At 42.9% G+C, this 12626-nt stretch overlaps 1 protein-coding gene across 2 annotated transcripts in view; it reads left to right on the top strand.

Moving 5' to 3' along the window:
* Positions 1-12626, top strand: part of FAM114A1 (family with sequence similarity 114 member A1) — a 75115-nt gene that overhangs the window by 26101 nt on the left and 36388 nt on the right. For both annotated transcript variants that reach the window (XM_073342284.1, XM_073342283.1), the window contains exons 5-6: positions 10079-10201; positions 10370-10476. In XM_073342284.1, coding sequence (XP_073198385.1) covers positions 10079-10201; positions 10370-10476 — 230 coding nt within the window. The remainder of the gene's footprint in view (positions 1-10078; positions 10202-10369; positions 10477-12626) is intronic.

Here is a 12626-nt window from a genome sequence, read left to right as displayed (position 1 = left end):
TCCAGGTGGCCATGCCTGCTCCACGCACTAGGTGATCCCCCTCTTGAAGCAATGCCAAGCTGCTAGACCTCATCAGCATTTGGGGAAAGGAAGCTGTGCAGTCCCAGCTGCGCTCCAGCGATAGGAATTATGATACCTAAGGACAGATTTCACAATGCATGATAAAAAGGGACCAAGACCGGGACACCTTGTAGTGTAGGGTAAAAGTGAAGGAGCTGCGGAACGCCTACCACAAGGCGCAGGAGGCAGACCACTGCTCCGGTGCTGCGCCCACGAGCTGCTGGTTCTACGAAGAGCTGGACACAATACTCGGTGGCGAACCCACCTCCACTGCGAAGGCCCCTGTGGATACTTCTTTGGCTCATGTGCCAGTCGAGAATGGACCAAGCCAGGAAGAGGAAATCTTGGATGAAGATGGGGAGGGGGACCCAGAGGCAGAGGATAGCTCGGAGACCAGAGATGCATGCAGACAGGAGCTCTTTTCTACCCTGGAGGAACCTAGCTAGTCATAGCAATCGGATCTTGCTGAAGCACATACAGGAGAGGAGGCCCTTGGTAAGTGGATCTGATTTTGGGAATTGCTGAAGTGATTTGTTGGGAGCAGGAGGGTTGCAGAAATCAGGCTTGTCTCCTACCGCATGCCTAATCTGAGTGGTGGAACAGGCTGTTGATAGACTCCCTCACTTCACGGGAATCTCCCTCACCGATCTCCAGGATACTCATGGAGATACTGGGCAATCTGCTGCCGCAGGTTCCTCGGCAGAGGTGCTTTGTTTCTTGCCCCATTAACGGTAACTCACAATTTTGGGGGGTCTTGTGGCTCACGTGTGTTTGCCTGGGGTCAGCCAGTTAGTGACAGGTATGTGAGGACTGCCATCGAGTGGCTCTTAAATGTTATAGAGCGCCAAGTGGACACGCACCAGGCGATTCTAGTATACTAATAAAAAGTCACAAAACTCTTTCCCATGCCCCTCCCGCACACCGTCAACACACTGTAATCAACCTCCTGGCTCCACTCTCTACCCGCAGCGTTCCACTCCTCCCTCCTCACAGTCCAGCAGTGTGGGCTCCCACTATCCACTGCACTCAACACCCATTCCTCTGGGTTTGGCCCTGCTGAAGTACAGCACCCACTGCATTGTACTCCAAGGAGAAAGTTGGGTATGATCCCTGGACATACACAAATCTGTAGCCATCTTGGGACCCCTCCTCCTCTTGATACCTTCCCTTCCCCCATCCCCCTCCCTGCTGATGAATTTTTTCGTTTGACTCTCTCCTCGGGTTGTTGTCTTTTAATAAAGAATTGTTTGTTTGAAAGCAATCTTTATTCTATTAAGTGAAAGCAAAAAGAGCACTGCAAAGCAACATACAATTATATTAAGGCCCCCTTTTGCAGCATGTGCACCAATCACCTCCTAGCATTACAAGCACTGCAGTCCCAAGCATAGTAACAAATATTAGGGGTTTTCAGCCTCAAATTGTTGCCTCAAGGCATCCCTGATCCTTATGTTCCCACACTGTACCCTTCTGATAGCCCTGGTCTCTGGCTGTTCAAACACAGCCTCCAGGTGCTGAGCCTCTGTGGTCCAGCCCTGAGTGAAGCTTTCGCCCTTCCCTTCACAAATATTATGGAGCATAGAGCACGCAGCTATAAACATAGGAATATTGTCATCAGCCATGTCCAGCTGAACATACAGGCATTGCCAGCGGGCTTTTAAACGGACAAATGCACACTCCACAGTCATTCTGCACTTGCTCAGCCTGTTGTTGAACCGCTTCTTGCTGCTGTCAAGTTGCCGCGTGTACGGTTTCATAAGCCACAGCATTAAGCGGTAGGCAGGGTCTCCAAGGATCACAATGGGCATTTCGACTTTTCCCTATGGTGATCTTCTGGTCTGGGAAGAAAGTCCCCTGCTTGCAGCTTCTTGAACAGGCCAGTGTTCCGAAACATGCATGCGTCATACACCTTTCTGGACCAGCCTGCGTTAATGTCCGTGAAACGTCTACGGTGATCCACAAATGCATGGAGAACCATTGAGAAATATCCCTTGCAATTAATGCAATTGGTGTTTAGGTGGTCTAGTGCCAGAATTGGAATGTACGTGCCATCTGTTGCCCCTCCATAGTTAGGGAAGCCCATTTGTGTAAAGCCATCCACAATATCACGCACGTTGCCCAGAGTCACGGTCTTTCGGAGCAGGATGCGATTAATGGCCCTGCACACTTCCGTCAACACGAGTCCAACGGTTGACTTTCCCACTCCAAACTGGTTAGCGAGCGATCGGTAGCAGTCTGGAGTAGCCAGCTTCCACAGTGCAATCACCACGTGCTTCTCCAACGACAGGGCAGCTTTCATTCTCGTGTCCTTGCACCGCAGGGCTGGGGCAAGCTCATCACACAGTCCCATGAATGTTGCTTTCCTCATGCAATAGTTCTGCAGCCACTGCTCGTCATCCCAGATGTGCATCATGATGTGATCTCACCACTCAGTGCTTGTTTCCTGAGCCCAAAAGCAGCGTTCCACTGTGGTCAGCACCTCCGTGAAAGCCACAAGCAATCTTATGTCATAGCTACTACGTGTGGTGAGATCAACATCACACTCCTCTTGACTTTGTAGTTTAAGGAATAACTCCCCTGCCACTCGTGACGTGTTGGTCAGAGTGAGCAGCATACTGGTCAGCAGTTCGGGATCCATTCCTACAGCTTGAAAGAAGTGGAGCATGCAGTACACAAACTGTTGAAAGGCGGCGCCAAATGCGAATGGAAGCACAGGGATTGCTGGAATGCGAAACAATGCATCACTGGGCATTGGGACTGGACCCAGGATGCCCCGCAACCCCTTCCACCTTCCCACAAGTCTTAGCGGCAAAAGAGAAAAAGGTGCTCTGTGGGATAGCTGCCCAGAGTGCACCACTCCAAATAGCGCTGCAAGTGCCACAAGTGTGAACACCCTATTGTGCAGGCAACTGTCAAAGTGACCACACAACAGTGGTTTTCCTTCTGCGCTCTCTGAGTGGCATTGTAACTGCCAGTGCTGTAACTTTGCCAGTGTAGACGTGCCCTAAGACTTCTCTTTTCCAAGCTGAAAAGTTCCAGTCTTATCAATCTGTCCTCATATGGAAGCTGTTCCAGACCTCAGTAATTTTTGTGGCCCTTTTCTTTACCTTTTCCAATGTCAGTGTGTCTTTTTTGAGATGGGACAACCAGATCTGCATGCAGTATTCAAGATGTGGGCCTACCATAGAGGCAATATAATATTTTCTGTTTTATTATCTGTCCCTTTCCTAATGATTCTCAGCATTCTGTTAGCTTTTTTGACTGCCGCTGCACATTGAGTGGGTGTTTTCAGAGAACTATCCCCAATGACTCCAAGACTTCTATCTTGAGTGGTAACAGCTAATTTAGACCCTATCATTTTATATGTATAGTTAGGATTATGTTTTCCAATGTGCATTACTTTGCATTTATCAACACTGAATTTCCTCTGCCATTTTGTTGCTGTGTTATAAAAACATATACATATAAATACCTTTTGGAATTTGAACATACATGGGGCCTGAATCTGATCTCACTTACTGTTTTAAATGGACTTACATCATGGTGATTTACATAATGGTGTAACTGTGATCAGAATCTAGCCCAGGTGTGTGTCCTTGGAGAACACAGAGGGCAGTTTTGACCTGCACCCTAAAATCCATGGGGAACTAGTAGCGTTGAGGGTGAGCATGCTGTGATGCCATGTATTTCTAGATATGAACCGGGGCAGCACTGTTCTGCATGTGCTGTCTTATTCTGTGATTGAGGTTGTTATGAGCACATCAGGCCATGCTCAACTCCCTCTGCTGGCTCCCAGCCAGTTTCAGATGCCAGTTTTAGGCCTTGGGCCTAATCTTTGACATATTAAATCATAAAGATCAGAATTCAACATATGAATCTCTGTGACAGTTGCACTCCTCTGCAGAGCTTAATTTGTAATGAAAGAGATGCTGGGGCTCAAGCAATTTTTTTATATTCATAATTGACACAGCAAGCCCAGAGGTGCCTGGGTTCTGAACTGCCAAGCCCAGAAGTGTCGGGGCTCAGCCCTGGCAAGCCCTGGCACAAATTAAGCACTACTCCTCTGGGACCATGAAGATCATAAAGCCCATGATGAAGAGTCAGAGTTGGGGACAAAGTGTTCCTGATTTAGGGGATCTGACTTTGGTACAAATTTCCAGAGGTGATCAGTCAAATGCGGAGCTGACTGTCTTTAGGATTTGTTGCAAAACCTTCCTCTTTGAAAAAGCCTTTCCACCGTAGCAAGAATGACAGTGACAACATTCTACACAAACACCTTCTCCCACTAATCAAAACTCTCTAACCTTGTAACAAACAAGTCAACCAACAAAAAAACAAAACAAGAAAAAGTACCCCAAGCAGAGTTTTTCTCCAAAATGACAGGGGTACTGAAAGATTCTCCTCTCACCCAAGAGAAGCTCCTTTGTCTTTGAGACAGTTAGGTGAAGGAAGTGGAGACAAAGCCACAAATTTAATTAGGAAAGAGATGGAGAGAGGGTGGACAGAAAAGAGTCACTAATTTTGTGAGAAGATACTGTATTTGTAATATCTGTGTAAATATGACACCACTTTGTAAAACAAAATCAGTAAGTCTTCATCTCTAAAACACAGAACCACTGAGAACCCTCCCATTTCCATGTTGTTAAAGTAACAAATAATTTTTCATTTTAATGTCTGTCACTCTCACATTCTAAAACAATTTGTATTTCCACAATGTTTGTGCATTTCCTCATTCATGTACATCCTCAACAATGATGACATGCCCCAGCTGCACTACTCTGAGCTAATCAGCTTCTTGTGTTATAATCAAAGGTGCTTAGCTCAGAGCTTAGTTCAGCAAAACCACATCCAGTTTCCCTGAATTATTGGCTCACAGTTCTGTGGTGCATGAAAGCTAGATGTATAGTTCTGCAAATGCTGAATTCTCATATGTAAATATCAATACAGCAACAAAGATATGCATGCTCGTTCTCTTGAGGGTGTGAGCATAGCTGAAAAGCTACAAGCATATTTTTCAGGTCAGCATTTCAGAATGTAAGAATAACAAAACGTCATTTTTATGTAAGGAAACTGGAAAATAAACCTAAATAAAACCCGGCACACCCTTCCTATGTGCAGTTAAGATTTTTAAAAATTATGTATTGATTTGTCTGCAATATTTTGTCACAATCTCAAAAAAAGATTAATTCAATTTTATGACTCAGTAGAAAAAAAAATAATTGAAATTTCTTTTGGATTTCCCTTTTGTAAAAATATAAATAATAGAAATGCTAACAAATGCAACATATAGATTATCTAGCTATATTAGTTTACAAGCACAAATTAACAATTACATAGACAAGTCCCAGAAAGTTGGTCAATAAAAATAATGAATCATGAATTTACTAATGCTAATAATATTTTCCTTGAACCAATTAAAATGCACAGCAGGCTAGGGAAAGATAAAGTAGAACTCCACTCTGCAATAACTCTGTTCACTCACAGTTTTATTGCAGGTAGCCTAACTAACCATGCAGTTTGACATACAACTACAGTTTGTGAGATAGGAAAAAAGAGGCAAAGATTACTTCAACCATCTTGTTGTAACAAATGAAAATTCTAAGCTGTGAAGTCTCATTGTTTCGATGTAAAATGCAAGAGTATAGTAGACTAAACTATAAAATAGTAAATCATTTATTTCACATAGTCAGCACAATCTGCTGGTCTGTTCTGTAAGAGATTCTGTTCTATGGAAAAAGAACAGGAGTACTTGTGGCACCTTAGAGACTAACAAATTTATTTGAGCATAAGCTTTCATGAGCTACGATGAAGCGAGCTGTAGCTCATGAAAGCTTATGCTCAAATAAATTTGTTAGTCTCTAAGGTGCCACAAGTACTCCTGTTCTTTTTGCGGATACAGACTAACACGGCTGCTACGCTGAAACCTGTACTTTGGAACTTTGTGTTTTCCCCCAGATACTCTGCTGTTCTTGCATGTGATCTCTCAAATGTGCTGCTTCAGAATGTGGAGTTATTTTATGTAATTTTATGGTCCCCAGGCGATACTTATTGAATTCATAGAGCATCTCATGAGTAATCCGTCTGGTGATCACAGAATCATGCAGCAAAATTTCCCTCCTCTCCACCTTCAATCAAAATGGTTTGTTGCATCTCTCTCTAATTGGATACCCCAGATGCATATAAATACTGTACTGTACTCTAGCTAATGATGAACTGTTCTGTAGCAATCAAAATAACTCCGGGAAGACTCATTTTTTAATTTATAAAATGCATGCCGTTCCCAATCTTAGGGAGTATGGACAATATTTAATAAACACCTACAATTGTGTTTGTTTTAGATTTCTAGAAATGTCTTTGATTTGTTTTCTATATTGATTTTTCACATCACAGCTTATTAACTCATGATAACTTAGCTGATGGCAGAGAAGCATAAGTGTGCAGAAGAATCATTAATACCTCCTTATACATACTTAGGCTCCAAATCTGCAGGGTATATGCAAAAGGATTTTCAGAAGCTCTCAGCATTGTCCTAACCCTGGTCCCGTTGACTCCAGTAGGAGCAGAGTTTGGCAAACACTGCATGCTTTTGAAAGAACAACCTTTACCTAAGCCTGCCTTGAGGTTGTAAATAGTCCCATTGACTTCAATGGGACCGCCTACCAAATACCTTCCTAAATGGTAGTGTAATGCTTGTTTTTCTGCCATCTAATCCAACCAGAGCTTCTCCTATCCAAAGGTCAAATGTCCAGGTAACATGCACATTGAAAGCTGGTTAGTATTGTTGGGGACACTGGGGCATGGCCACTAGGTAACTCGAGGGGATAAAAGACCACGAGTGTCAATGAAGCCCCCTCGCACTAGGCCCAAGTGTCCTTGGCCCCCCTCCCGCCTGGAGGCACTTGCAGCAGCTTTGCATACTAGGCTCAAGTGTCCCTAGACCCCCCGCCTGGAGGCACTCACAGCAGTTATGCTGAGGATTTGCAACAATATGTTGCAGAGTCAGACTGCCTGAAACTAAACAAGGCCAAACAGGGCAAATATAAAAAAAACAATGCTAAATAAAGCAGCTTTATGTATAGTTTAACAAATAATACAAAAAACAAGGAAACTAGCTGGTAACTGGATTGGCTGGCTATATGGATACTTAGGGCAGCTTGCTATTAAATAAAAAGAAAAGGAGTACTTGTGGCACCTTAGAGACTAACCAATTTATTTGAGCATAAGCTTTCGTGAGCTACAGCTCACTTCATCGGATGCATACTGTGGAAACTGCAGAAGACATTATATACACAGAGACCATGAAACAATACCTCCTCCCACCCCACTCTCCTGCTGGTAATAGCTTATCTAAAGTGATCACTCTCCTTACAATGTGTATGATAATCAAGTTGGGCCATTTCCAGCACAAATCCAGATTTTCTCACCCTCCACTCCCCCCCACACAAACTCACTCTCCTGCTGGTAATAGCCCATCCAAAGTGACCACTCTCCTTACAATGTGTATGAAAATCAAGGTGGGCCATTTCCAGCACAAATCCAGGTTTTCTCACCCCCCACCCCCATACACACACAAACTCACTCTCCTGCTGGTAATAGTTCATCCAAAGTGACCACTCTCCCTACAATGTGCATGATGTCTTCTGCAGTTTCCACAGTATGCATCCAATGAAGTGAGCTCTAGCTCACGAAAGCTTATGCTCAAATAAATTGGTTAGTTTCTAAGGTGCCACAAGTACTCCTTTTCTTTTTGCGAATACAGACTAACATGGCTGTTACTCTGAAACTTGCTATTAAATAAGTATGCTAAAAAGAAAATGTATAAAAGCCTGTGTAACTTCCTGCTCTGTGTGCAGGATTTGAGATTCTATTCTCCCTGTACCTTTTTGCAGCTGCAAATAAACATTTCTGCTTCTCCACCCCGTTGTGATTATTGGGTGACGCACACCAGGTAACGAACCCCGCTGTTGTTTTGCCTCTCAGCACTGGGTGCCGGCAACAGCATTATGGGGGAAGATGATTTGAAGGTTAAAATTAGAGCCACAAGATAACCCAGGAGAGTGGGATGATTGATTGTTTAGATAGCAAAGGTTCATAAGGGAAAGCCCTGCTGCATCTGTGTTCAGAGCCTTGTCCTGTAAGGTCCTGAGCATCCTCAACTCTCCTTTGTATCACCTCTCAGGGCTTTTAGGAAAAGTGTTCCTAAAATGCCAATCCAAATAACACACTTGACAACAAATCCGATAGCCCCAAAAATGTTGGGGAAAAAAGATGAATTGCATTCTTTGAGGGTGTCAGAAGGCAGGTGGGCAAGGGAGACCCAGTGGATACAGTGTACTTGGACTTTCAGAAAGCCTTTGACAAGGTCCCACACCAAAAGCTCTTAAACAAAGTAAGCAATCAAGGGTTAAGAGGAAAGTATATGGTTAAAAGATTGGAAACAAAGGGTAGGAATAAATGGATAGTTTTCACAGTGGAGAGATGTAAATAGCAGGGTCCCCCCAGGATCTATACTGGCACCTGTGCCATTCAACGTATTCATTAATGATCTGGAAAAGGGGGTAAACAGTGAGGTGGGAAAGTTTACAGACGATACTAAATTGCTCAAGATAGTTAAGTCCAAAATTGACTGCAAATAGTTACAGAGGAATCTCCCAGAAGTAGGTGACTGGGCAACAAAATGGCAGATAAACTTCAATGTTGATAAGTGCAAAGTAATGCCCACTGGAAAAAATAATCCCAATGATACATACAAAACGATGGGGTATAAATTAAGTGTTTTCCCTCAAAAAGGAGATCTTTGAGTCACTGTGGATAGTTTGATGAAAACATCTGCTCAGAGTGCAGCAGCAGTCAAAAAAGCCAACAATGTTAGGAACCATAAAGAACAGGATAGATAATAAGACAGAAAATATCGTAATGCCACTGTGTAAATCTTTGATATGGTCACACCTTGAATACTGCATGCAGTTTTGGTCACCTCATCTCAGAAAGATAATTAGAATTGGAAAAGGTACAGAAAGGGCCAACAAAAATGATTGGGGTATGGTACAGCTTCCATACGAGGAGAGATTAAAAAGACGGGGACTTTTCAATGCAGAAAAGAGATGACTAAGGGGGGATATGATAGAGGTCTATAAAATCATGACTGGTGTGGAGAAAGTGAATAATGAAGTGTTATTTACCCCTTCACATAACTCAAGGGGGTCAACAAATGAAATTAATAGGCAGCAAGTTTAAAACAAGCACAAGGAAGTACTTATTCACACAACGAACAGTCAGTCTGTGGAACTCATTGCCAGGGGATATAGTAAAGGCCAAGACTATTAATAGAGTTCAAAAAAGAACTGGATAAGTTCCTGGCGGATGGGTCTGTCAATGGGTATTAGCCAAGATGGTTAGGGATACAACCCCATACACCAGGTGTCCCTAAACCTCTGATAGCCAGAAATTGGGACTGGATGACAGCGGATATATCACTCAATAACTGTCCTGTTCTGTTCATTCCACTTGCCACTGTCGGAAGACAGGATACTGGGCTAGGTGGACCATTGGTCTGACCCAGTATGGCCATCCATTCTTATGAAGCATCTGAATTCCACTTAAGCTCCAGCCCTGAGAGGCACAGAGTACCCTCAATTCCCATATCAATTTATCAGAGCTGAAGGCACTCCGTACTTTGAAAGATTAGGCACTACATTTACCTCTCTCTCTCTCACAGTAACAAGATTTACAATGATTTATATCCTGTATCATTTGTATTGTATTTCAGTTTCATCATTTCTGCTCAATTAACAAACAGGACACGAGTTTGAAATGTGTTAATATAACTAGTGAGTAAATGAAGGTCTAGCTGGCTTTTCTGACCTAGAAAATAAGTTAAGCAGATGTAGTAGGCTTCATATTTTGTGATTTTCACCTATTTTTTAATTAATGTATTTACTAAGCATTAAATATTATGCCTTGTTAGTAGTAATAAGAGTGTTTCCAAATCACAGACACATGCATAATTGCATCTAAACAGGTCATGGATTAACTGCAGTAAAGGAAAAAGCAGGGGCCACTCTAAGAATTCATAATGCGAGTTCAACATCTTCAGAAGGAGCACAACGTGCCACAATTGAGAGCGAAACACCAGGGATCATCAGTAAGTAGCTTATTAGTCCAAGTTGAATGGAACTTTCTGATAAATTGTCAAATGTATACAATTTAGGAAATACAAAGATTTTGGTGACGGAATCCAGTTCATTGTGATTTGTTGAAGATAACACAGTGTTGAAGATGCATTGTGCCTGGCTCTTTTTCATTTTATTAGATTCCAACGATGTCCCAGACCAGAGCTCTGTTGGGGCTTCACCCTCTTCTCCTTCATCTGGATCTCGTGGGATGCTGTCAACAATCACTAATGCTGTACAGAACACAGTGAGTAACTCAAATGTGTCTTGTCTTCTCAAGTTCTCCTTCATGCCCTCTAATTGCAAGTCATATTTGAAGACGAGGGTTTGGGAGTTGTGTGACTGAAAAACAGTGTTTGAACCACAGATCTACAATGACACTTTTATGCAAAAATAATTAGCTCAATATAAAATTTCAGGTATATCAAAGAAAGTAACCAATTTAGGCTACACCTACACTGCGAGCTAGGGGTGTGATTCCCAGCTTGCCTGCACATACTCATGCTAGCTCGATGAGAGCTAGTGCACCTATAAACAATAGCGTAGCTGTAGTAGCATGGGCAGTAACAGCAGAGGCTCAGCTTAGCAATGCTGAGACATACCCATGAAGTTCAGGTGAGTTTGTATTCAGCCTGGTTTTGAACCATGCCACTGCATCTTGCTGCCCATGCTACTATGGCTCCACTACTGTTTATACTCGCGCTGGCTCTCATTGAGCTAGCACGAGTATGTGTATGTGAGCTGGGAATCACATAGCTAGCTCAAAGTGTAGACATGGCCTTTGAGTGAACATTTGGGACTAGACTTAGTTTTAAAAAAATTCTGGCAGCTGCACTGTGTATGTCTATGCAAAGCCTTGGGAGTCATGTGGAGGTGTGGTGCTCTCATGTGATTTTTATTAAAATCAAGTCCTTCGTGATTAACTTTGAGAGGAGGGTTTCTGATATTTTCCTGGCAGATAAAACAAAACAATCCTACATTTGCTTGGTTCAAGACTTTTACTAAATGATTCCTTTTCTTCTCTACCCTGGCCTCTCCCTCTTTGCCTAGTCTCACATCTCAAACTGTCTCTTTGACACTGCTCTCTGGATATCTTGGTGCCATCTCAAACTCAACATGGCAAAATTTGAGCTATCTATTCATCTTTCCTCCCCTATCCATTATTACTATTGTCCTCGCCATATTCCTTGTCATCCAGGCTCAAAACCTAAGCATTGCGTTTCACTCTCTTCTTCCCTCTCCTCCCCTGTATCCCCGCTTTTGCCTAATGCTGTTGCTTCTTCCATTTTACCGTCTCCAGTGTCCATCCACATCTTGCCTTGTTCCTTTCAGTGTGTATACAATGTTACCACTACAGTCATTTTCCTTTGAACTCTTTTGCATGGTGCTCTAACATGGGGTTGCAGAAAATTGCAGGCAGCATCTAGGAAGCATAGGTGGCAGGGTTTCCCTTGTGAAAAACTGGTGAGGGTGATGTTCCATTACAATGACTGTCCAGCTCATTCGAAGCATAGCTTTGCTCTAATGTCAAGGATTCTGGGAACATGGGAAGACTGCCATTGACCACTCCTTGAGGGCTGCAATGAGAGTCACAGAGTCAGTGAGGTTGTAGCTACCCACGATTTGCTGGTGGTGGGTTTGGGTGTGACTGCCTGAGCTCTGTGGGGAGGCCAGTCTGCATGTGGGAGAATTAGGAGGTTGAGCTGGAAAGTGAGAGCTGTCCAAGTGGGTGGTGAAGGCCATCATATCAAGGTAACAAATGGTATCAAGAAGAAAAAGAGGAGTTCAGGTTCCTCATGGTAATGTAGTGACTCCTGCCTATTGTTGAAGAAAGTTTCCTTCAGTGTTCTAATCGGAGAACAAAGGCGGTCTTGACTGCTGAGACCTCTGTAAAGTTTTCCATGTTCAGCTCCTCATTTGAGAAGCTGCCAAACATAGAGTCTAGGCTAAAGACAGAACAGTTAGCCAGTGTAGTTTCTTCTTCCATGTAGCTGAACCAATGAGAGAGGTGAATAAAGCTGATGAGAGGACAGAGGATCAATGGTTTCATTTGAGAGAATCTCCCATGTAGCAGTTCTTTGCAGCTGTCAAATGAAAAAAAAATCAGTTCCATGAGTGAGGTGAGCTCCTCTCATAAGGGTCCTTAACTTCAAAGGAACCTTTTGTACCTAAGATTTGTACTGACCCACTGCATGCCGTTTACAGGAAAAGATGAGTCATCCATGTATACAAAGCAAATATGGCTTTATTCTCAGATTAGTATTATTTAATTTATTAAGAGAATTGCTATTGGACATATTTCTTATTGACTTCAAGCTAAGAAATGTCATTCAAAATAAGTTAATTATAAAGCCTTTGTATAGTACTTTTTCTCCAGGAACATGGATTCAAAGCAAA

The sequence above is a fragment of the Lepidochelys kempii genome, chromosome 4, assembly GCF_965140265.1.
Source record: "Lepidochelys kempii isolate rLepKem1 chromosome 4, rLepKem1.hap2, whole genome shotgun sequence".
In the NCBI taxonomy this organism is placed as follows: domain Eukaryota; kingdom Metazoa; phylum Chordata; order Testudines; family Cheloniidae; genus Lepidochelys; species Lepidochelys kempii.
The sequence above is the reverse complement of the archived record's forward strand: the minus strand, read 5'-3'. Positions and strand labels throughout refer to the sequence as shown.